We start from the raw sequence: 27,940 nt of genomic DNA on the forward strand, positions 1-27,940 counted from the left end.
CGATCTCTCGATTGGTCCAAACTTTCAATAAATTCGGGGTTTTGATTTATTTCAGAAAACATCAAAATTCGGAATCTTTGGAAGCTGTTCAACAAAAAATAGTATAATACGCTACACAAAGCCATTCCTACACATACATTTAGAACTGATTTTAAAGGTTTCATTATTTTACTAACACGAACTTTGAAAATTTTGCGTGAATTTCCAAGTCCTATCTGAAAGTAAGTAGATATGTTATTCTGGTGGTGAGAATACCGTATCCAATAACATACAAAAGTAAAAGGACATTAAATATGTGATTATATAAACTTGTGAATAATCGAATCGATATTGTACTAATATTTTATTAATAACTCCCGGGACAGATAACTTCTGCACAAATTATAAAATAATTGGTTATATTTGCACTGTAAAATAAATATATTCTTAGTTTTATGGTTTGCCTCGTAAAGAGCAAATAGGGGGGGGGGGTCTCAATTAAAACTGTAATGCGGAAGACTGGAGTCTTTAAATTATGTATGTCTCTTGGGGTTATGCCTAGATTCATAGCGAACACCTCCTTTAATTTAAAATCATTAATAAATTTCGGTTTTTGTTATTGTTTGTTTTTGCTATTGGTTTTTAGGTTAGCCGAATAACATAAGGTACACAGAGTAACGCACGATATAATTTGAATTAATTTTATACAAAGCAACTATCAATGTTCCAATTGTTTCGAATCAGCTATTTTGTATGTGTCCCATAGTCCAGACTGCACAGTATCAGTACATGATAAATAATAGTACATGGATATATAGGGGGAATGTTTAACCAATGAAATGAGTTCTGAAGTAAAGCCAATGCGACTTGAGTGACATGTAGTATATTCGGCTCGTTAGCCCTCTGTTTTGAAACCAAAAAAAAAAAAACACACACTAGACTTCTGAATAGCATTAAGTAGATATATGAGATTACACATATAAACATAAAAACATAGTTATGAAATTGAAAATGGATATGGGGAATGTGTCAAAGAGACAACAACCCGACCAAAGAGCAAAACACAGACCAAGGCCACCAATGAATCGTCAATGCAGCGAGAAACTCCCGCACCCGGAGGAGTCCTTCAGCTGGCCCCTAAACAAATATGTTACTAGTTCAGTGATAATGGACGTCATACACTCCGAATTATACACAAGAAACTAAAATTATTCAAAGCGCGAAAGCGCTGTAAAGGCAGTTAATTACAGGTTGTGTGTATTTCTGGTCCAGTTATATCATTATCTGCCATAGAACAGAGGTGGTTTGTAGTATTTAAGATTTAGAGTTCTCTTGTACCTAGTTCACCTATATGTATAGTCTACTGTTTGCAGTATATTTTCTGTAACTCGCCATGAAATGCATTTTTAAGACATATGAGAATTTTCCTTTTTAATATAAATAGAATATTTTTAATTATTGATTATATATACGCATAATTATTCAATGACTCCCATCCTATGAAAAATAGTTCACAAAGGTTGACTAGTCTCCGTACTGACTACTGTGTGTATTGCAAGAACATCAAGTAACATAATGGTAAATGTACATAGTAACATGTCAACTCTTTTGATGACCATACTTTTTCTACATACCCGCCAACTGTCACTATTTGCGGGGGGAGGCTCCCAAGTGGACATTTTGTAAGAGCAATTTTGTCCACTATTTTAAAGAAAACAATTAATTTAACAATGGCTATGAGCTTGTTAAAGCACGAAGAAACCAAAAAAACACATTAGAATAAATTTGAAGGCCCCTTTGTAGGACTACAAGAACCATCTTTCACGTAAAACCCCCATGGACATTTTGAAAAGTTGGCAGGTATGTTTCTAACTCCAAGCAGAACTATTTTTCAGTATAAACATGATAAAGTAATCTACCGGTATGAATGAAAAAGGAGTTTTTAATTAAGAAAACAATGACATATGGTGGCCATAATAGCTGTCTCATTAGCATGTTAACCACTTCCCATATTTGCAATTAAGACAATAGAAGAAAATTATTCAACGCAAAAACAAAACTTACTTGTAAATATGAAATTCTCTTTACGGTATGACTTTTTCTCATTGTTTGAGATTGTACAGTAGTACCTGTAACTGCTTATACCCATTTCTTATTCACTTTAGTTTGATAAACTCACTAAATATCATGTATATACATTGTACCACATCTCCTTATTTTTATCTGCATTACAATAACATGAACAATTGTAATTCAAATCTATATATCAAAGCAAAATGAATTGCACCACTTTCATTTATGCATCTTTTGGCAAAATACAAGTTCTAAAATGACCGAATATATATTTATTTATTTAAAAAAAAAATTTAGTATACGACTCTTAACAGGTATAAAAAATGCACAGCTGTGTCATGATTTGCGAAATCTGTGCTGAAAACATAGGCATTGATGGTGTTTGAGTAATTCCATCTGTGAAGCTCGACATTTGGTGGTGGACAGTTATAAATCCTTTCTGCAGGATGAATGACTTTTCAGGAAAACCAATTTCACAAAACAAAACTTTCCTCTAGATTTCTCCTACAATATTCATCCAGTTTAGTTATTTTGGTTTAACGGGAAACAGTCCTGATTTTTTAATTTTGCAAACCATTCAGTCTCTTGCTTGCAAATGGTGCATGAAAATAGGATGGGAATGGCAGTAGACAAGTCTCTTTAAAGTGGGTTTGTGCCCTGAAAAAAGTGTTATAACATTAGCTTTTTTGAAACTTGTGAAAGACTTGTGCAACACATATACCTATATAATAATCCGGTCCGTTCACCCTGATTCACGTTCGCCCTAATACCTGTTCGCCCAGGGTCCGTTCGCCCAGGGTCCGTTCGCCCTACTTTTTTTTTAAATTTTGTCCAGTTGCATAATGTTAATTATATGAACAGAATATGTTAAAGTTTGATATCGGATATGTTCCTCACGTCGTAACTACAATCCCCTTCCCTTTCATGAATTTGACCTACCGAATTAGACTATTTACCGGATTTGTAATCACATAAGCAACACGACGGGTGCCGCATGTGGAGCAGGATCTGCTTACCCTTCCGGAGCACCTGAGATCACCCCTAGTTTTTGGTGGGGTTCGTGTTGTTTATTCTTTAGTTTTCTATGTTGTGTCATGTGTACTATTGTTTTTCTGTTTGTCTTTTTCATTTTTAGCCATGGCGTTGTCAGTTTGTTTTAGATTTATGAGTTTGACTGTCCCTTTGGTATCTTTCGTCCCTCTTTTTGTTCCCTTTGATTTGCATAGTATACTGGAATGTACAATGAATTCATTTAGTAATTAGCTAGTATAGAAAGTCCCTGGTTTATGATAACAAAATGTTTGTTTTTATTATTAATCCATCAAAAGACAAGTATCACAACAATCAGTGAGAATTATTATGTCATTGAACAATTAACAATCCTGAAAAAGCCATAAACTTTTAAATAATTCCATACGTTTTCCCAAATTTCAAAAATATATACGGTACCATATAAATATCTAAATAAGTTTATCCAACTTCAATGACCTGAATATTATTTAAGTAGTGCGAACGGACTCTACGGGCGAACGGACCTAGGGCGAACATGTTATTAGGGTCAATGGACCCGATACCCCTATATAACTATAACATAGAAGAGAGCATCATTCATGTCAATGTTTTTTTCCTGTTTACATTGTCATTGATATTTTTCAAGAAAGCCTGAGGTATATAGCTCATGAATTCCTGTCATTACATCCTAAATTAACATAATTACTGCTAAAATAATTATCAGTATGATAAACCTCTTGTAGGAAAACCTTATTATTGTAGCATTCACCAAAAAAGCTCAAACAGATGACATTGAATCGTAATCCCAAAAATTATGACGTCTTGAATTAACCCCCCCTTTTTTTTAATTCTAAAACAATAATTGTGGTTGCAAACAGACTTTGGTTTAATTGCATGGCGATTATATAAATAACAGTATATATTTCTTAAAGAAAATAAAGTTTTACCATGAACACAGGGGCTTGTTACAATTGCCGAATTTACTATCCATACGAACCCCTAAAAGGTTCGTATGGATAGTAAAACAATTGCCGGGTTTACTATCCATACGAACCTCTAAAAGGTTCGTATGGATAGTAAACCCGGCAATTGTAACAAGCCCCTGTGAGCCAAATATGGCGTTGATCTAACTTTTCCTTCTTATTTAGTCATTTTGAAATGCATGTCCTGCTCTTAAATCACACCCAGGTACACAACAACAAGGACTAGGCATCGTTAATTGTGTGGTTCAGTGCACAAAACGGAAGTTAAGGACGGAACTGACCGGTCTCACTAAGAGACAAGAAGAATTTTAGCGACAAACAGCGACAAGAAGAATAATTTAGTGACGAAGCGACAATAACAAACAAGGGACAAGCGAATCGCTTATCTCTCACGAGGCAAATCTAATTTGGTGTGATAGTGTGAAGCCACACCTATTAAGTATGTGGAAGAACGACGATTTTCACTGTTTAATAGAAAGGAGAAGATATTGCATGGTTTTGATTAAAAAAAATCTTTAAAAGGAAGTTGGAAAATCTTTGTTTTGATTCTAATTTTTAGCGTTTGCATAAACACATTTTTTATATCTGATAAAAACTAGACAATCCCTTTCTTGTTTATAAATAAATTTTTTTAATCTATCAATGTAATATATAAAAAAAATGTTTTATAACCGCCCCTTTAATAAAAATAATGCATTTTTTTAATATCTATTGGGAATAAGTTGTTGCAATGATATTTTTTTAATTTATGTATCGTCGCTAAATAGTCTTCTTGACGCTTCTTATCGCTAAATTAATTTTAATTTGATAATCAGTATAATCGGTATTAATTTGATAATCTTTAAAAATAAGCAATATTGAGTTCAGTTTGCAATATACTAGAGAAAAATGGTATTCATCATCAAGTTTATTACAAAGATGACATAACCTTGAACTCTTGGTACATTTTTATATCTTTCCATTAATGAAAAATTAAATTTCTGAAATTCCTTGCTGCTTTACTTTTAATTTGGTATATCATGATGTTGTTATTGATGAGGTGATGAATAGTTTTCCGCCTTAAAACAATTGTTTATAGTTCCTTTATACAGTGAAACCTTGCTAGTTTAAACATATTTATTTATAGTGGATTGGGAAACAAGTTTTTGCAACTTATATTAATCCCTTTCCACTTTGCTGTTGCAAGTGCTGCCTTGTAGCGGCATTAGCCTACTCTTTTTCGAATCCTGCATAAAACGATAACCTGAATAAACCAAATATGTTCTTATGCACCGACATATCAATGTGTATGCGTTATGAACCTGATAAAACCGTACATCGGCCAAAACCGAACAAAATTTTAAGTTGCGAATAGGTTCAGTTTAAACAGGTTTCACTTTATTGACAATATTGGGTGAGCAACCCAAGTAGACATAATTAGTAGATGCATCACACTATACTCAGGATACAGTGACCAAACCTCCATAAACAGACTACTGTCGATTCACTATTATTCGTTGGATACCAATTTTCGTGGATTTCGTGGATGCAAGGAAACCACGAATTTTAATGTTCATCGAAATACAAATTTGCTGTATGGTTATATGCAGACTTTTGCAAAACCACGAAATCAAATACCCACAAAAATGCATTTTTTTCTCAATCCACAAAAATGCATTTTTTTCTCAATCCACGAAAATTGGTACCCACGAAAATAAAATGGATAAATGAATCCACAGAAAATTATCTAACAAAAATACGGATAAATATAACAAAGGCAATAACAAAAGATTGATTATTGGTTGATTTACCTCCAGTGCCAAATGTGTACTACTACAATAACGCAACGTCCCAAGCAAGGTTGTCGGCTCTCCGGACTTTACACAAGTCCTGCGTGTAACACTGATGATAATTAATAGCCGAGATTATGAGCGTTAGTCCTTGCTTGGAAGTTGAAAATAACGAGGCCCAATTTGTTAGCCAGCATGATATGAAAACGATGCATCAAAGAATTCAAAGTTATATGAGAATATTTATTGAATCCAATTAAAGGACCCATTTCCCATCATATACATACAAATATATCATCTTGGCAATCGTCAATGGCAGTCAGCAGGGTTTAACAATATCAGTTGTTCGACCTGGTAGTCAGATGCGTTTTGTTAAAATATACTTTTTCACCTTTTTTTTGTCATTTGGAAAATGTTGTTTGTGCTGTATTTAACCCCTCTACAACGAAATTTGTCTTACATGCACTCGTATAAAAATTGCGGTTTTTATCCAACGCAATCATAGGTTTGAACGTTGTTTTCAATGTAGACTTGTTTATTTAAGGTGGTACCTAACACTACAGGGAGATAACTCTGTAATATCAGCTAAACGTTTTAATTACGTTGCGTTGTGAAGGCAATATAAAGCTTCTCAATGATCAAAATAAGTGTTTGTCAAACTGCTATATAACCAGTGTAATTTTTCTGATAAAACGCTTTGTGAAGGCAATATAAAGCTTCTCAATGATCAAAATAAGTGTTTGTCAAACTGCTATATAACCAGTGTAATTTTTCTGATAAAACGCTTTGTTCAAATTTTTTCAATTTTTTATATTTTTGTTAAAGGTTCAAAGTAAATACTTTGTAAAAATTTTATGAAAATTAAACGAGCCAAATTAATTTTAGTGAAAGTGTTGGGTACCACCTTAATATTAGTTATACCGTAATTTTAAAGATATATGACAATGGTGATGATTAAAAATTACACCACTCCAGACCCTTTTATTTTCCACATAATTAATATTGCCAATAGTTAACAATTTCTAGAGACCCCATGCCATAGATATAAGTCCGCAAGTATAGGTCAACTTTGACCTTCATCAAAGAGCAACAAAGGTAGCGTATAGATTGCGAATTTTTATGAAACAATAAAAGAATGCAATTATGAAGACATTATGAATAGACAAAACTGTTTAAATCTTTAGGCCACAAAAACAAAGTTAATGACCATGTATTTGATCGTCATAAATGAAACCTAAAACCAGTGTTCAATTTGGATCCATGCTATGTATGCCATATATTCACAAGCCATCAGATATATGGTTCATTTGAGTAAATAGTACGTTAGTACTTTGATGTTCTGTGATATAGCTAAAACAAATAATTCCATTTCCCCCCCCCCCCCCAAAAACGGTTCTTACATTATCTTTACTTTGATTTTGTTGCCAAATATTTGAGACATTAACATACAAAAAGATAAAATTATATGAATACAAACAAAAAATCAAATCCATAATAAAACATATCACATTTTTATACTCAATCCATCAACACCATCACAAGTAAATAAATTGGGGTCCTACATCAAAAGGTCATTAGAACTGAGGACAGGGGACACTGGAATATTTACTGTAAATGAATGATTGTGTATATATATATATGCGAAATATAGTTATATTGTTTATTATTTTGTATGTCACAAACTTAATGTTTAAAGTTTACATGGCAATAAATATTTGAATTTGAATTTGAATTTGAATTAAATTAACGTGTATAAGGAAAGAGGCTTAACAGTCTATTAATATATTTAGATAGATAAATAAATAATCTCATGTCCTCAGCTCTAATGTCTGTTTAAAATCATACGATAATACACATAAGAAGATGTGGTATGATTGCAAATGAGACAACTATCCACCAAAGTCACACTTTGTAATTGTAAACCATTGACGTAGGACAGGCGCAGCGGGTTTGTACGTTGTAAAAGACGCCGGCTTTTATTCAACTTGACACAATAGTGTAACATCACAACATAGAAAATAAACTGTTACTGTGTATTAAAATTTCAATTGAGAAAGCCTTTTACTTCTTTGAGGTTAACGTGCAAAAGAATAAGATATCTGATTTTCTCATTCTCTTGCCAGGAAATAAAATCTGGCAAATAACTACATTTATTCAAATATTTCTAAGTTAAGTTTTTTTTTACAGTAAAAAATAAAATTAGCTCCATCCTCCAATAGGCTAATAGTCCTTTTCGATTTTCTAAATTTTGCTTCAAACTTTTATATAAGTACAAGACCACACCCGCGAAATCGCGGGCATATACAGCTTATAAACTGTTGTAGGATGATTTTTTGTAAAAGATATTATGACTGGAGGGGGCGGGGCTATGGATTTTTTTTTCTGGACAATCTATTTTTTCGCGTCAAGTCGAAAACAATTTTTTTCTTTCAATTTTAGCATTACATATAGTGGCAGCTGAGGGTTAAACAAACAATCTTATTTTCTCAGAATCCAAAACAAATGATTTTTTTCCCCAAAAACTGGAAACAAACTTCTTTTTCCAAAAAAATCCATAGCCCGTATATGGATAACGCTCTGATTGGATTATTCATTTTTTCATTTTTGTAATCTATCATACGATTGGTTGTTCTTGTGCATGTTTAGAACCGGAATTCTTATCAATGACTAAAAGTTAGTCTGATAACGGAAACAATATCCGGACACCTATTTTGTCGTTTTTCTCCCAAAATAACTCAATCTGAATAATTATAAGAATGGATGACAAATGCGACTATGCATGTTACCTAAAGATAATTTATTGTGGAAGGAAGAGAAGCGACACACGAAATCAGGTCTTCTCGTTAAATAGTATAGATAAGTAACTTTTGTATCTATATTTTTTTAGCAATTTTGAGTAGTTATAATTTACCGCTTTCAAAATATTTTTAACAAACGTAAACCATGTGTCTTTTTATGTTGTGATGTTACACTATTGATTCAAATTAGGGCGAATATTGGTACCCATTGTTTAAACCCACTGCATTTGTTTAAACATGTTCTAAGTCAGGAATATGATGTTCAGTAGTTGTCGAATGTTGACTGTAGTTTATAAGTGTATCTCGCTTATCGTTTTTTTATATAGATTAAACCGTTGGTTTTCCCTTCTGAGTGGTTTTACCCATGTCATTTGTGGGGCCCTTTATAGCTTGCTTTTCGGTGTGAGCCAAGTGCTGTTCGGTGTGAGCAAAGGCTCCGCGTTGAAGACTGTTCTTTGATCTATAATGGTTTACTTCTCATTTGCGCTCGTACCACATCTTCTGATATTTATAGCAACCTGACTTTTAGAAAGTATAAAAAAGAAATCATATAATAATGAATCAATTTCAGAATAATATTTTGACAGTTTCACCTATGCAGTGCAATCGGCAATCCTCGGGTGTATCCGCATGGTCTGGAATCGGCCGAGTTGTGACGAATGTTATGCGGTGAACTATTTTGATTAATTAGGAATGCTTTCTCTTACCGGGTCCTAATTATTTGTGCTGCATCTTAATACCTTACAGTAGGTTAATTAAAGTGGGTGCTCAAAATATGACAAAAATAGATTTGGCTGGTTTAATTTTCACAAGTTTTCGACAATAAAACTTTCGAAAAATGAACCACACAATTCACTTGAATAATTTCATTGGGTATATATCAGTTTAAACAAACACCAACTTTGCTCATAGAGAAGCTTGATTTCTCTTTACTTATATCAGTTGATTTAAGCGTTCATTTTGATTTTTAAAAGAGTTAGCTCACTTAGATGTTCTGTACCCTTCTATAACTCAAATAATACAGCTCCCTCTATCCACTAATGGATTGATCATAGTGATCGTAATATAACGACTGGATTATTAGGGTTATGCCCCTCTAATTAAATAACGTTGAGATCTGTCACGCTGGTGTACTCCCGGTAGACGGTTTAAGGCCAGTGTCATAATTCATAGAGAAGCTTAATCTATTTTTATTGATTAAAGCGTTCATTTGATTTTTTTAAAAGAGTTAGCTCCCTTTTATGAAATAACGTTGAGATCTATCAATTTGGTGAACTTCCGGTAGACGGTTCAAGGTCACTATATCATAATTGACATTGAACAATCTCTGCAGAATTATACTTAAAACCGCCTGATCGAACCTGTGACAGTGATATAAAACTTCCTTCTTGGGATCACAATACATGATTAACCCTGGGTCATAATGAGACATACAGTGTTCTGTCAAGGCACATGCTAACCAAGGTTGTACAATATATTTCCACGTAAATGATGTTTTCCAAATTGTTAGGAATCCAGCCCGTAATATTTTGAAATCGAACAGACATGATTGTTCATTTAGATATTTAAATGTTTCTTCTTTCGTCCTAAAAAAAGTTCGAGCTGTTTCACTTTGGTTATTCTTTCTTACAAGAATGCCAACTTGTTTTACTTGTTGAAAAAACACGTCATAAGCTTCCTTCGTACCTGTAAATTTAACCGATGTATCGGCCCACATTACGAAATTGTGTTCTTTTAAGACTGTGTATATAATTATAGTTTTCCAAGAAAAATTTCTCAATTCCCGTACGAACGAAGGGTATTTGTTGAAATGAAAAGTCCTTATTTCACAATTGCAAAAGTTGTTTAACTCCCGTTTTTGAAATCTCGTTAAACCGAGATCATAATATATCAACTTTATCCCTTTGAATCGTAATGAAATTTTCTGCTTGAAAGTGTTGATCATAGCAAGGGATTCGTGGTAATGATTGGACGAAGCACCTGTAACAATAACAGGAAAAGTCTCGTTACCACTGACAACCGGTTCTCCAAATAATTCGAACATCTCTTTGAATTTTGTAGCTATTTTGTTTACAACCGGAAAGTTCAAAACGGTTTGCATATTATCATTCATACTACTGTAAAATTTTCCTTGACAAGTTCCGTTAGTTATAGGCGCATGCGTAAATGCTTTGATTCCATTTTGTTTGATTATCTGTTGGTAATATTCCGTCCAAAAACGATCACTCGATTGGTCCAAACTTTCAATAAATTCAGTATTTTGATTTGTTTCAGAAAACATTATAAATCGGAATCTTTGAAAACTGTTCAACAAAACATAATATAATACGATACACAAAGCAATTCCTACACATATATTTATAGCTGATTTTAAAAGCTTCATAATTTTTACTAATATGAACTTGAAAATTTTACGTGAATTTCCAAATCCTATTTGAAAGTAAGTAGATATGTTATGCTAGACATTAGAATACCGTATCATACAACATACAAAAGTAATATGACATAAAATAAGTGATAACATAAATAAGCAAATAATCTGACCGATATATTTACATAATTACCCTCGGGACACTTCCTGTGTAGTTGATGACCACATGTAATTATCCCATTTTACAAGTTCTACTATAATATATTATTTTTCAGTACATGTATTTAAAAGACACTTCTTGTGATGACCAAATGTAATTGTGCCATTCACAAAATAAATCTATTCGTAATTTACAACAACAAAAAAATCTATTTTCATTACATTAAATAAATTATCATTTATTAAATTTATTTTATTTAATACTGTTTTTGCTGTTATTCTTTTTAAAATTTATTATGTTGTATTTTTTTTAATGTAACTATGCCATTCACAAAATAATTCTATTCGTAAATTACAAAAAATGTATCAATTTTCATTACATTTATTTTATTAAAGGTTTATTTTATACTATTTCGCTGTTGTTTTTTCAAATTAATTTTGTTGGGTTTTTTCCCCGGGGTTTGAGGTATTTTTGAAGTTTAAAAGTTTATAAGATCTATTGCAAAGGTGTTATTATTTAAATATTCAAATTGAGAACAAATAATGAATAAATCCGATGATAAACAAAAAATGAAAATAAATGAGTGGTTTTATATTATAAACCTAGCCAGACATTTACAGTATTGAGACGACCATTTGATATTCTGGGAAGGGGGATAGTGCGAGTTTATTTTTCCTGATTTATTTTTTATTCTAATCCGTCGCTATGCATACTTTTTCAGCTCTTTTCGGGTTAGTTTATTTATTCCCCCCCCCCCACCCCACCTAAAAATTATGTATAAATATAATATTAATGGTTGTCACCTATTTAAAACACCCAGTGGCAAATATTTCATACAAATTCAAGACAGCACGAGTTTTCAAATCAGGTATATTATACTAATAATTAAGAAAATGCAGTTAAAATGTACTACTTGGATGTAAGCAATTATAGTCAACCGTACGGCCTTCAACAATACGAAAAAACCACACCGTATATATGTTCTCGGATAGAAAGGACCTTGACACGCAGCGCTTGAAGTTTACCCGAAGAAATTGACAAAACGAAATATTGTTTGTGGCGCAAATGAGACTATTTTGACGCAAATGAAAAGCCAATTAGCGCAAAAGCAATGCACCGCAGAAAATCACTTTAATATTAATTTACTTTTTAAACAATAAAAAATTGTTAAAATGTAATATTAAAAAGTGTGTTTCACAGTAATATGAAAAAACTATTTTAAATAAGATGACAAATTGAATTCCTCATCCAAACTTTGTCTTAATGGGAAATAAAAAAAAATAATTGTCAGCTTAGGATAATTTTAATTGCAATACTATTATACATAGGCCAGTGACTCTCAAACTTTAGACTTAGTGATCACTCCCTAGGCAAATACAACAACAACAAAATATATTCAACGCATATACTAATGCATTTCATGAAAAGTGAGATGCTGGTATAGTGAGATCCTTGTAAAGTGAGATAATTTAAGTGAGATCCTTGTATAATGAGATCTTTGTGTAGTGAGATCCTCTAAGTTAGATCCTTGTATAGTGAGATCCTCTAGGTAAGATCCTTGTATATTGAGATCCTTGTACATGTATATAGTGGAATCCTTGTAAAGTGAGATCATCTAAGTTAGATCCTTGTACATGTATATAGTGGAATGTGAGATCCTCTAAGTTAGATCCTCTAAGTTAGATCCTTGTATAGTTAGATCCTCTAAGTTAGATCCTTGTATAGTTAGATCCTTTAGGTAAGATCCTTGTATATTGAGATCCTTGTATAGTGATATCCTTGTATAGTGAGATCATCTAAGTGAGATCATTGTTAAGTGAGATCATTTAAGTGAGATCCTTGTTTGGAGAGATCCTAGTATAGTGAGATCCTTGTATAGTGAGATCCTTGTTTGGAGAGATCCTAGTATAGCGAGATCCATGTATAGCGAGATTCATGTATAGTGAGATCCTTGTATAGTGAGATCCTTTAAGTGAGATCCTTGTATAGTGAGATCCTTGTATAGTGAGATCCTCTAAGTGAGATCCTAGTATAGTGAGATCCTTGTATAGTGAGATCCTTGTATAGTGTGATCCTTTAAGTGAGATCCTTGTATAGTGAGATCCTTGAATAGAGTAAAGAATCAAACAAGACTCTCGAAACTCTTTTTGACATTCCTTTTCAATTCGGTCCGAACCATTGAAAAACAAGTCACGCTCTTGTATACATGCAAGATGGTGTTTCAGAATAAAGAACACAGACAAAGAGATCATATTAGTTTAGTTTAAACATATTTATTTATAGTGGATTGGGAAACAAGTTTTGCAACTTATATTAATCCCTTTCCACTTTGCGGGTGCGAGTGCTGCCTTGTAGCGGCATTAGCCTACTCTTTTTCGAAATCTACAAGGGTGTCTTAAACGTGCAAGAGATATGGCTCTCTCTTAACTCGGGTCAGCCATTTATCGCCCTCTTCCGACGGACTATCATCGTTTCTTCAAGACCACACTCCCAAATGGTGTCAAGGGAGAGACGAAAATTGAGAAATTTTCATCCCGAATGCAATGGGCAATCCTCTATGGAAAGCCAACGAGGTCAAAATTCTTACTTCGTAACTTGTCATTTTGTTACTTGTAACTGTGTGATTTGTCAGTTTGTATATTGATCTTTTGTAACTTGTTGATTCGTAAATTGTCAATTTGTATATTGATGTTTTGATATTGTCGATTCGTTAAATGCCGATTTGTAAATTGTCAATTTGTATATTGATGTTTTGTAACTTGCCAATTTGTAAATTGTCAATTTGTATATTGATGTTTTGTAACTTAATTGTCGATTCGTAAATTGTCAATTTGTATATTGATGATTTGTAACTTGTCATTCGTTCAATGTCAATGTATAAAATGTCGAGGTGTGAAATGTCATCGTTGTATTATGCTAACAATCATTATGACGACAGATGGCGTTCGGTTTCTTCTTCGGTGTATAAGCCTCCTGTAAGTACATGTTAGAGCACCTCCATATGGAATATACACCTAAGTAATTTCAATCAATTACAGCAAATGCGTCTAAAAGAAAGCAAAATTGCATGTTTACAGGATCCCAGTTTTATTTTTTCGAGAACGAAAACTATATAAAAATGCATCCTGACTAGTTCAGTCCCTCGACGTAATCGATCTATCCTACATTTAATTGCGAGGTTTATGAAATAGTCGTTGGTCAGGTAAATACAAGTAGTAATAAACCGTATGATTGCTAATGAGACAACTATCCACCAAAGCGAAGTTCAAATAAAGTCGATGTTAGCAAGTATAGGCAATCTACGGCCTTCAACAATGAGAAAACCTAATACCATATAGTCGGCTATAAAAGGCTACATCATTACTGGAAAACCCAGGTACTAGTAATAAACGATTTCTATTAATCCTAAAATGCTATTATCGGACCATTTTATTCTGATAGGAGGGGAAAGGGCTGACATATATATATATATATATATACATGCCTACTGAATTTTTCTGATCAAGAAGCATAAAAATTGCCGCTACCAGATTTCCATTCTATAAAAATTTACAACCAAAAAGACAAAAATATTCACGAGTCCCTCGATCTCAACAGCTGCTTAAAGCCAAGTCCTCCCGATATGAACCCCACCCGGCCCACACCTCCTTATAGCCCGGCAACCTTACCAAATCTAATATTTTGTCGATCGAATCGTTTTTAAACTCACCGAAATGATTCACGATGTTAATCAATAAAGCTATATTTTTTTTTTAAATTTGCATGTCATATAAAATTAAAAAAATCATTTGCAATGAATTCGTAACAATATAATCCTAATATTCAATTCACAAACCATGTTGTATTCCGCCTTTCTCTTCTGTCGACCACCAGTCAGGATCCCAGGCTACCATTTTACTCTAAAAATGAACCAATACATACCCCTGGACCAAACCCCAAATCATGTGCAAATATTTTCATGGAGAAATAAATTAGTGTAAGCATATTGGAGATGATTGCCTCTCTCTGTCATGCAAATGGCGAGATGGCGAGATCTTTTCTCTGACAAGTCAAAGGGATAGGGCGTCACTTTTGTTAAAAGTGGGTGGATTAAGGGGGGAGAGGGGTGAGATCTCAAATTTTTTGTTTAACCCCGCCGCATTTTTGCGCATGTCCCAAGTCAGGAGCCACTGGCCTTTGTTAGTATTGTATGATTTTTATGCCCCACCTACGACAGTAGAGGGGCATTATGTTTTTTGGTCTGTGGCTCCGTCTGTCTGTTCGTTCGTTCGTCCTTCCGTTCGTCTGTTCGTCCTTCCGTTCGTCTGTTCGTCCGTTCGTCCCGCTTCAGGTTAAAGTTTTTGGTCAAGGTAGTTTTTGATGATGTTGAAGTCCAATCAACTTGAAACTTAATACGCATGTTCCCCATGATATGATCTTTCTAATTAAATCCAAATTTAAGTTTTGATCCCAATTTCACGGTCCACTGAACATGGAAAATGATAGTGGGAGTGGGCATCCGTGTACTATGGACACATTCTTGTTAATTCTAGTTTCTTGTGTATACTAGAAATTCGGAGTTAGTATGACGTTCATTATCACTGAACTAGTATACATATTTGTTTAGGGGCCAGTTGAAGGACTCTTCCGGGTGAGTTAGTTTCTCACTGTGAACATTGAAGACCTATTAGTAGCCTTTAGCTGTTGTCTGCTCTATGGTCAGGTTGTTGTCTCTTTGACACATTCTCCATTTCCATTCTCAATTTTAATTATGTAGGTGACGCGTGTAGTTTTACGATCATGGTCATTAATAAAATATCCAGAGACCTCCTAGCATATTTCGATTTAGTACCATTATCATTCTAGATCTGTATCTGTAGGAAAACGTTGTGGATATAAATACTGGCTTTAATACAACGGTAGAGAGAGCGCCGTCGATGTATTGACGATACACGAGAGCAGTTTCTGAACGGCTGTCAACGCTCGGTATGCGCACTATAGTTTCTTCGAGGTGGTTCCATTCGAATACTGTTTTTACCGTCGGAAAAATGAATTAGAAAATTGTGGTATTTTGCTCGTTGAGATCTCAAAACACTTTGTGTAGTTTTTGATCTGCATGTTTTTCACAACATTTCTTGACTGATAATTGCTAAATCGGGCCCTTGGCAGTAATTCAGTGTTCTTTTTGGACGAGCTTTTTTTTTAAATTGTCTGGTTCTATAGCACTGAGAAACCAGCCCCTCGACCACCGCGTACAGAAATGATAGCTTCTGGCTTGAGCGTCTGGTCTGTATGTCTTATAGTTTCATTTTGATGAGCGTGTTTGAGACGCAACCAACTTTTTGGGATTTGTAGTCTCCTGTTATAAATCTCGCAGGTTGTCGCTGTATTCTTTCAAGCTTATTGATGTTTGTAGATGTGTACTGGTCCCATACCATTGACCATATTATATCCCATAATTGACCTGACCATTGAAATGTATGCGGTTTTCTTGCATTCCGATGGACAAAATCTCAAATTTCTTATCAGGATTTGCCTTCTTGGCTACGTTGGAAATATTGGTAGTTCATTGTAGGTCCTCGTTAAGTTTTCTGGTTCCTTTAGATTTTATTACAAAATAGTGCATATTCAATGTACAGTTTTAATATATAGCATACATTACATTGGCTATTCGTTATGTCATTGATACAATTGTCGAAAAAAAATACTGAACTCCAAGAAAAATTCAAAACGGCCAATTCCTTAAAAAACGGCAAAATCAAACTCAAACACATCAAATGAAAGTTACTCATTTAAAATAATTTTTCATTTTTTATTTGCAAAGTACAAATATGATATAATAAAACATTTTTTTTATCTTCATTACTCAGGAGCCAAATAAATAAAGATTGTTCTTCCATCTGCTTCTTGTATCAAAACATCATTAGATAATTACATTCTTTTCTGTCACATTGCGATTATAATATAAAGGAATAATGGGTGTCAAACCATTTCTCCCATTATACATTTAGTCCAAAATATGCGACCCGGGACAATATTAGTATAATTTTTCAACCACCTCTAATATTTCATGTATTTAGTCCTATTTTGACCCGGTTAAATATTAAAAGTAGAAATTTCCTGCAAAGTGACAGTTATATATTTGCGAAGTTGATAAGGAAGCCCGTTCCAGCGAAACATCTATATATACCTTAATACAGGAAGTGACACACCCCATCCCAGGTTTGGTGACCAGCACAGTAAACACACATGCTATTTGAGGTCACCTCTATATAAAACCGAGTCCCTGGTATATACATGCCATATAAAACAAACAAATGTATTTATCTATTTGTTTTCTTTTATATGAATGTGGTGTACATAATTGATTTAAATTACTTTGGTATATATATTCAATATGGCGGTGTACATACTTACAGGAGGCTTATACATCTAAGAAGAAATCGAGCGCCATCTGTCGTCTTAATGATCGTTAGCATAATACAACGATGACATTTCACACATTGACATTTCACACATTGACATTTCACACATTGACATTTCACACATTGACATTTAACAAATCGACAAGTTACAAATCATCAATATACAAATTGACGATTTACGAATGACAAGTTACAAATCATCAATATACAAATTGACAATTTACGAATCGACAAGTTACAAAACATCAATAAACACTGGACACTTTAAATTTGCAAAACACTCATTTGCAAATCCGCCGCCGCCTCAAATAAGAGCTACAATGTCATGAATATAACCAAAATGTGCGGAATTACATGGGATTCAATAATTTCATTGGTTTTCTACTGTTACTATTATATTTATTTTTCTATTTGATTTATAAAAACATGGGATTTTCAATATCCCATGGGACAGGGCAAAATCCCATGGGATTTACCATTATCCCATGGGATTTTTTTTGGTCCCATGGGATAAGTGTAGTCCCATGGGATATTTGTTGTCCCATGGGACAAAAAAAATCCCATGGGATTATTATTATCCCATGGGATTTTTAATATCCCATGGGACAAAATAAAATCCTATGGGATTCAAATTATAAATATATAGATATAAATATACAGTAATGTGTATGTTACAATGTATTCTATTTGGTAGTAAATTGTTATAAGATGAATCTTTTTAATTGAATATCTTTTTTCTTTGGAAATGTTAATTCAACATATTGTTCTATAACTGTTCAAAACTAAACTTTTAAACAACAAAGTAGATAATGTAAGTATCAATATATGTTTATTTATGAATTATAGAATACTTTCTTGAAACACTATTATTTACCATTTGAAATCAATGAAAAACTCTAATATAAGGCTGAACATACTAGTACTGTAAATTCAGAAATTATTGCGTGCATTTATTATTGGATTTTTGTCATTTAAGACTAATATGAGATTTTAATTTTTTACGATTTTGAGATCAGTTTAATTCATATAAAATATTTCTACATGGGAGTTTAAATTATTGCGTTTACATCTGTGTTGCAATTTTTGCAAATATAAACCCTCACAACAATTCTTGAATTTACAGTAGCTATTTAAGTAAATCTATTTTTTTCACAATATCTCTCCACACAAAACATTAATAGTTTCTTATCATCCAGCATTGTGTGATCTTATAGTCCACTTGTTGGTCATTCAGCGCACAGAACATTGACATTATTGTGGTTTCAATATCTTTGGTATTTAAAAGAACTTCAAATCATTGACTGAGTGATGAAAATAATAGCTGATCCAACTTTTGTCTTTGAATTTATTCTGGTCTTGTTTCTATGTTTTCTCCATTTATTCTAGATGATGAATTTCAATCCTTCTGAAAAAGAACCAATAAAATCTGAAGTATTATATAAAATTTTTTGCATACATGTAGCAATAATATGATTTTTAATAAAAATAGCTATGCGGTATGGATTTTACTGATTGTTAAAGGTTGTCCAATGTCATCAGTTGCTAACCTCTTACATCCTTTGGTCTCTGATGGAGAATTGTCAAATTAGCAATATATACCACATCTTCCTATTCTAATACTACCGGTATATAATAATCAATTAATTTATTCTTCTTTATAACGTTTGGGTATTTTCCCAAGTTATTTATATCATATATAAAGATCAATGTTAAAACTTTAGGCAATTATAATAACATATTCCATTATTCACTAGAATTTCAATATATTATACAAAATGCAGACAACAGAAACAATATATCTTTAAACTTTTGAAGTTCTGACAGAGTTCAATTTGTGTTTTATTTCAATGTAAAAAAACCTTGAAATCTTCGGACATATTGGAAATTATCATGACTATAACATTGATACAAAAAAATATATTGTTTCATACTTATTTTTTGTGTTGTTGGCTTGCTGTCTCATTTTACAGTTATACATACATCAATAATCTTCTTCTTTATTAAAAGTAAATATGGGATATTTTTATTTTTATAATCTGAAAACATTATATTTCTATCGAATAACTTATTACCAAGTTCACAAACACCAACGTGTTTGTCAGATACTAATTTTAAGACATGTATAAATGTTTCAGACCATATAAGTATTTGGACCGTACGTTTATGGTCCTAAACATATAAGTATACTCTTACAGTCCGACCATATGCATACAATCAGACCATTTGAGTATACCTGGTACTTGTACTGTCTAATACCAGAGCTCAACCAAGCATGTATTTTTATTTCTACTGCAATTAAACTTTTTGTATTAATCTATTAAAGATTTCAGTTATGTTGATCTGTAATGTATATTTGTTTCTAATAAACTTGACCAACTTCTTAAAATTGGGCAGACTGTACGCGTAGTCTAAATACTCATATGTCATGTATGTTCTGGAACATAAACATGATTAACAAGCATTCGACAGGATGTCATGCTAAAATCCCTTAATATTAGTACTAAATTTTGAGTATATATATGTAAATCCACAGGCTACTTACTGAAATTAAAGAGGATACAATTTAGAGGAAGGACTGGACAGATGAATGCACAAACACTATTAAAACAGAGCATAAAACTTACCAAAAACAAGATGTTTTACATTTATCCTTCAGAAGCAGGAAAATTGAAAGTTTTTCTTTCTTTCTCTGCTGTCCATGGTATAAACTTTAAATTCATTCATGCAAAATATGAAAATCTGCAAAAGTAGAACCTTGAACCTCAGCTTATCCACATTTTGACTTTTGAGCTGCATATTTTTTTTTCTTTTCATCTTGCTGACAATCTACATGATCTAAACATAAAAAAATGATAAAAACATAATTCTAGATTAACTTTGTGTTTTATTTTTGTTGATACAAATGTACAAACAATTTTTCCCAGCTTAAAAGGAAAACATCATCACAAAAAAGGAGGTCATACTAACCTCCTAAATATTTAAACAAACCAAAATAATTACTTGATTAAGATCTTGTCATAAATTAATAGCATTGATACTCTTATTTTTGAAGACCATATATTATTAGTTACATAGTGTGCTAGTGACCTAATACGGTATATATGGGGTCAGTAAATTCCATATGGGGTGAGAGCGAAGCTCGAATCCCCATATGGAATTTACTGACCCCATATGTACCGTATTACGTCACTAGCACACTATGTAACGAATTTATCTTACCGACTATCTTAACGTGTGAAATTAAGACTAGTGATTCTCAAAACGAGCAAGTCTTCATACTGTTAGCGCTAAGAAAATACTTCCATTGATCCTACAAAAACGGATGCCAACAATAACGACTTGTAAGGTTTAAATGTGTTTTATGAATTTGTTTCAATCTTAATCATCAATTTCTTCGTCTGTTGGAACTTTTAAGATTTTTTCTCAGTACCGTTTTGTTTTTTACAAAGGGACATAACACCATTACTAACCGTGTATGAAATAAGCCCCGCCCCTTCTTACCTAATTAGGAATATAAAGGGACGTAACTCCACTACTAACCGTGTATGAGATAAGCCCCGCCTCCCTACTAACCTAATATCAAATATACACGGTTTGCACGCCGACGCTTTTAACCAATCATATTCCTGGAAATGTATAGGAGGTAAGATAAATATATATATGTCTTTTGCATACTTATATTCCTTTGTACAACAGTATGCATATTAAGATTGATTCCGAGGACTTAAATGTTAAATTAGCATGATTAATTTTACAGTTTCTCAGCTCCATGTGTACAATATGAGAGTATCTTGCAATACTGTATATTCTGATATTCAGAACATATTGTGAGGTTTTTATTAATGCAAATGAGAGCTGTATATCATTCTCATTTCTGAGACATATTTATGAGCTGAAGACCAGTGCCAAAATTTCCTCACTGCATTGAAGACCCATAGGTGACCTTCGGTCGTTGTCTGCTCTTTGGTTGTCACTTGTGTTGTTGTCTCTTTGACAAATTCCCAGTTTCTACTTCCCATTTTATAACATGTATGCAGATTTTTCGTAAATTACAATAATCAATCACGCAATTCTGTCCATTATTTATTTGTTATTGAAAATAAGCAAAAATAAATGCACACAAAATTTAACATTGTTAATAAAGGCTTTTTTAAAAATTCAAAACAGTTGCCTACACCGTTAATTTCCTTGTTTGATTTATTTCATATTTTTAAAGCCTTAATAGCTAGCTAGATGGTATGCCTGGATGGATCCAGCCATTTTATAAAGGGGGTTCCCTGTTCCCAACCCAAGATTTAGGAGGGGTGGTTCCAACTATATGTTCCCATTCAAATGCATTGAGTGTCCAAAAAAAAAAGGAGGGGTTCCAAGTTGAACTACCAACCCCTAGAATCCTCCCCCTGTGATCTGGATTTTTTTTCACTTAACCACTGGGGATCTCAACCATTTAAAAGTTTTTCAAACATGTGAGGGTGGGGGTGACCCCCCATGGACTCTCCCTATATTTCATTTGATGTGTTTTATTGTTCCATACAAGAATATGTATGGTTTAGGGGTGGGGATCTTGACCGTTTACAAGATAATAGCACATTCTCAAATTGAACGGGACGGGGTGACCCCCAGGGACTTCCTTTTAATTTTAATTGATTTGTTTTATCGTTCCATTCAAGAATGTATATGGTTTAGGGGTGGGGATCTGGACCGTTTACAAGATAATAGCACATTCTCAAATTGAACGGGGATGGGTGACCCCCAGGGACTAACCTTTAATTTTAATTGATTTGTTTTATAGTCCCATTCAAGAATATATATTGTTTAGGGGTGGGGATCTAAACCGTTTACAAGATAATAGCATTCTCAAATTGAATGGGGTGGGGTGACCCCCCAGGGACTTCCCTTTAATTTTAATTGATTCATTTTATTGTCCCATTCAAGAATATATATATGGTTTAGGGGTAGGGATCTAAACCGTTTACAAGATAATAGCATATTCTCAAATTGAAGGGGGTGGGGATTACCCCCGAGGGACTCACCCTCCCTTCTTTCTTCCCCAAAAATACCTGATACCCCCTCCCCCTTTTTCCTCATTTCAATCACCCTGATATGATCTGATAGTTTTATCACTTACAATAGGAATTGGTTTAAATTCCCCAATTAATTCTAGTCGGTCAAATCACGGGGGGGTAACTTCGATATTTTTTTGGTAGGGGTGTGCCATTTTTGCCACAAAAAACGTACCCATTTATATATAACATTCACTGAAATTCAGTACCTATAGTTATATAAATATTTAAGAAAGAATGACCTATACTTATATACAATATTTAAAATATGACCCATGCTTATGTAAGCACTAACTCATCATCACTCATAATTCATAAATACACCATCTACCCTTAAGTTTTTATATATGAATTGACATCGTTTGGTGCACATATATTTTATCGTTATATATACCCCAAATCAATATACAGTTATCAAACGTAAATGCATTTTAATATAGGATGTCATTAAAAAGGAGGGTCATTTTTATATAAAATCTCGCAAAATTATGACCCATATTTTTGGCACATCCCCGTATACCCAATAATAGGAAGTTACCCCCCCCCCCCCCCCCCCCCCCCCGTGGGTCAAATATATGAATAAATTGATTTAAATTTCATTTTTGATAAAGAAGGACAAAAGTTTTCTATGGTTAATAGAACTTGACAGTTACTAATTTGGGAAGCTTTCAAATTCATAGCATGCCGGTGGCTGTGTTCAAAGTGCTGGGTTTTTTTTATCACCCTCGTTGTTTGCGGACTAACGATTTAGGCCTGTGGTGGATAATAGTGTGCGTGCATTAATTTTCTATACCTTCTTAATTAATATTTTCATATACTGACGGCAAGTGTTGTAATGTATCAGTGTCTTATTTGAGACCAACGTGCTATTTACATGTGCGATCGAAAATGCAGGGGAAGGAAACTTGTCAATTGTGTTTATTTTTAATCCAAAATAAAATAAGCCGCCGTAAAATTAATCTTGGGTAAATTCCTCAAATTGATGCAAGAGGCTTCTTTTTTTTTAAGCTATATTTTTAATGACTTACACTTTTTACCATTATTCTCTTTCTTTCACTATTCTTTATTCCTTTTTTTCTTTTCCCGTTATCACGGTGGGTATGGTTGTCCTGCGAGAGAACGTACTGTGCTGGTGATTTGGTCCTGACGGGTGCTGGTGGGTCCTGATTCTGTGCTGGTGGGTTTGTTTACATTGTATCAGAACGGCAATAAAACGACTGTTTTGTTGCTTAATTTTTCTCTGATGTGTCATAAGTACCATGCAAAGTATGTTACAACAATATTATATTGCAAAAGTCGTGCAAGTTCGTTAAACGGAATTGTCCTGACGCTGTGCTGGTGATAAGAAAAACGGTCCTGGTTCTGTGCTCCTATGTCCTGGTTCTGTGCTTTTATATTTTAGTTAAAAGTGGCATATATTGAAGAGCATTGATGCTGTACTGTTGTTGACTAATTAGCTGTTGTCTGCTTTCTTGAAATTGACATTGTTGTGAATCTGTTTACTGTTAGAGAAAAAATACCCCTATTTAAAAAAAAAAAAAAATGAAATTAACTGTAATCTTATTTATTGGCCTGTTAATGGAACCCTTCTTGCCCCCTTTTAAGATAAGAAAATATGTTTACGATTTTCGGGATTACGATCATTTTGCAAGATCACCAAAATACGTTGTAATTTATACAATACTTAATATAATGTAGATGATGTGGTATGTTTGTTGTCAATGGACAAATTTCCATAAGAAACCAAAGGAAGTATGTGTTAACAACCATACGTCATCGTACGACCTACAACAATAACCCATAAAATAAAAATGTGAAAGGTTTTGCATAAATATAGAACAAAGGACTTCTGAGCGTTTGAATCATGTCTTTAGCAGCTTAAAACACATTTGTTTGTGAACAATTGAGTGTTGACTATAAGAATGACAATAGTATTGCGGGTTTGTTTGTTTGGTGGTTTTTTTTTGGGGGGGGGGGGGGAGGGTGGGGGAGGGAGGGGGATAAGTTAGAGCGAGGTTACAGTGAAAGCTTGGAATAGTTTCCCGTAAAATTTTAAAGGTGGATTGTAAAAGAAAAATGTATCTTATATTAGCCTTGGTCACACCTTACCGGATAGCTCGAACGGACGCCTAACGGATAACTTTTTCTCAATCCGTTCATGTCCGTTGGACGTCCGTTCTTATCCGTTAGGCGTCCGTCCATATCCGTTGCATGTCCGTTAAGCGTCCGTTTTATCCGTTGACGTCCGTTCTGTCCGGTGGAAAATTTTGAGCATGTTTAAACTTTGAACGGACGTCCAACGGATAAAATGTCCGTTGAACGTCCGTTAGGCATCCGTTTTGTACGGTACTCGTCCGTTTTGTATCCGTTACGTATCCGTTATGCATCCGTTGGAGATCCGGTAGACCAATTCACCAACGGATGTCTACCGGACGCCTAACGGATAAAACGGATGTAAAACGGATATTAACGGAAGGATAACGGATAAAACGGATGACTACCGGATGTAAAATGGACAAATGCCAATTGAAATTTCTCATGGTTTATTGCCTTTAATTTTTAGATGGTTGATTGCCTTTAATTTTCAGATTATTTTGTTCATCCGTTTTATCCGTTACGCTTCCATAGCGGTGTCTGTTTTATCCGGTACTCGTCCGTTGGATGTACGTTCGACGTCCATTCTGTCCGGTACGTATCCGTTTCACGTACGTTCAGTGTCCGTTGTGTGTCCGTTTGGCATTCGTTACATGTTCGTTAGTACACCAACGGACTCCCAACAGATACAAATTTTGTCAACGGATAACTTTTTTTTTATCCGTTAGGCGTCCGTTCGAGCTATCCGGTAAGGTGTGACCGAGGCTATAGCTATTAAGAATCACTTGCTGTAAGATTTTTCCAACATATTTTTTTTTTGTCTAAGCGGTTATCAGGTATTTGTTTTTCGAAAATTCGAAAAAACACTAAAAAAAATCACTATTTTATGAAAGGGCAAGCTAGAATATGTCAGAGAATGAAGACGAGATAACCTAGAAAACACTAAAAAACCTAAGATTTCTTAGCTTTTTCATTTCAAAATAAATATTTTTGATAAAGAATTACGGGGGAGGAAGTTGTGCCCTACTTTTCTATATTTAAATATTTTTCATGAATAAAAATCAAATGTGCCTTGATTATAATTGAAAATGAGTAAATGGAAAAAATACTCAACTAAAATACACTTTTATTTTAATATTGGTAACATCACTAAGCTTTTAAGTTTTGTGTGTCAAACACACCATCTCTGTAGTTATGACTCCTTACTAAGATATTTCACTTCATTCATTTTTTTTCTGCATTTTTTTATATTGTGAATTCATAGAATTATTATATTAAAATGTAGCCTTAATTTATATTTAAAAAACATAAACACGCCTGGAAAGTAAAATGCGTACTCGGCTTTCTGTAATCGACCATTTTTAGACACCCCAGGCTCCTAAAAAACAAGCCGGGGTGGGGGTTCAAAGATGCAAATTAAGTACTTATATCAATATTTTATCTTTTCGTGTACGGTTTATGACAATGTCAATTACGAAATGTGCATATATCAAGGGGAAACTTCTTGCAAAGCATTATTATTTATTATAGTTCATTATTGTATTTAGTAGAAAAAAGAGAATTTAGTGAAAATAAAATCACTATTTTTGTAGAAAATTCACAGACCTTTGTACAGAGATTTTTATTATGTTTACCATGGGATCAACACAAGGGTTCATTACCGAGTAAACAAATCAAAATGTCTATCTACCTTGCACATTTCAGAAAATTCGGATCAGATAACGAAACTAGGTCCAGCAACATTTATAAGCAATTTAAGATTTTGACCCTCACAGTTTCCATTCACCACAAATATTCTCGTTACAACGAATCATTTTAAATACAAAAATACCAGTTGCAGCCTTTCGTTTATCTATTAATATATGTATACGGATGAAGTTATGAAAGGCAGCAGGGTCATCAGGGTGAGGAGTCCATGTCATCTGAAATAAATGCTAAGCATAGATCTAGAAAGCGACAGCTAATCATGACATTAACTTAAACTCTCTTCTTTTCGACTTTTTTCGAACAAATTGACACATAAAATGAATTATATAGTATTGTGGAATTTTTAACTTATTTTAGATACTATATATTGTTATCTGATATTGGACGAAAGATGTTGCCCTTTTATGTTATTATGTAATACAAGTTAAGATAATTTGAAAACACATATTAAACAGCCAAATGGATGCACAAGAGCTAAAATAGGAGTCATAGATCCTGTTGGCAACAATTATCTGCCCAATTTTATTGATTTTGTAACATTTGTTTCAAATATGACCAACTTCTTATCCAAAATCACCAGCACCGTATCAGGACCCACCAGCACAATGACAGGACCCACCAGCACAGTATCAGGACATGCATAAATTGAGAAAATGCTAAATTTTAAGAAATTGCAATGTTTTTTCACAAAATTGTTTTGTCGTGTGGATTGCGGTATAGAAAGCGGACTCTATGAGCATTTTTGTTTTATTTTTTCAGTTCGAGATTTTCTGAAAATGAGCATTTTTGTGTTACGCTTACTGAAACAGTTTAGAGGGTCAATTTTTTAATGGTTTATATATGAACCCATAAGAAACGAAATTGAAAAATCTCAACTGTTTTCTTCCATTTTTTATGAGTGAAAACGTCAAAAATCATCATTTTCGTCTTTGTTTACATTTTTTCATTGATCACCAGCACCCGTCAGGACCGAATCACCAGCACAGTACGTTCTCTCGCAGGACAACCATACCCACCGTGGTTATTCTCTATACCCTCTTATGATCTCTTATGTGGACTTTCGGTGGTTTATTTTTTTAGTTCTGTGATAAGTCAATATTTCATGCAGGTTCATGAAATAATGGTTTTATGCATATCAGCCAAGATTGTGCGTGGAATTTTAATAAACAATTCAACACCACATGTTATGTGAATTTGATTAAAATCGATGAACATGAATTTGACAGCTAGTGACCCTTTTACAGGTAAAATTCAATTAACAAATTCTGACCTACTGGCATTCAACACCAAATTACCTACTTGCTGTATATTGATAAATGTGATTATAGGTCAATACCTCAACATCGTGAATACGCCATGTGAGGTGTTGGTTATGTGTGCTACGGGGTCACTGGTGGCGCCTTCAAAACAGAAAAAAAAATCCCAGTAAAAAAGTGTGGAATTTTGTTGTTGAAAATTCAGTTGTAAATTCCCGAAAAATGTACTTAATTCCGTTCAACTGCTAACATGTAAGTTCGATAAGAAAATA

At 33.5% G+C, this 27,940-nt stretch overlaps 1 protein-coding gene and 1 long non-coding RNA gene across 2 annotated transcripts; both read right to left on the reverse strand.

Moving 5' to 3' along the window:
• Nucleotides 1-9,073: 9,073 nt before the first annotated feature.
• Nucleotides 9,074-10,939, reverse strand: LOC139503620 (uncharacterized). The gene has a single exon (XM_071293441.1). The coding sequence runs from the start codon at nt 10,892-10,894 to the stop codon at nt 9,842-9,844; it is 1,053 nt and encodes a 350-aa protein (XP_071149542.1). The 5' UTR covers nt 10,895-10,939; the 3' UTR covers nt 9,074-9,841.
• A 6,860-nt stretch (nt 10,940-17,799) lies between these two features.
• Nucleotides 17,800-23,644, reverse strand: LOC139503507 (uncharacterized). Its single transcript, XR_011659117.1, has 3 exons — nt 23,405-23,644; nt 20,173-20,383; nt 17,800-18,953 (listed from the first exon to the last, which is right to left on the reverse strand). It is a non-coding gene; the product is annotated as an uncharacterized lncRNA (long non-coding RNA).
• Between the last annotated feature and the right edge of the window lie 4,296 nt (nt 23,645-27,940).

This window comes from Mytilus edulis, chromosome 14, assembly GCF_963676685.1.
Source record: "Mytilus edulis chromosome 14, xbMytEdul2.2, whole genome shotgun sequence".
In the NCBI taxonomy this organism is placed as follows: domain Eukaryota; kingdom Metazoa; phylum Mollusca; class Bivalvia; order Mytilida; family Mytilidae; genus Mytilus; species Mytilus edulis.

Bases quoted from the DNA above. Each gene is read 5' to 3' on its own strand.
- LOC139503620 (XM_071293441.1), bottom strand. From the start codon at position 10,894: ATGTTTTCTGAAACAAATCAAAATACTGAATTTATTGAAAGTTTGGAC.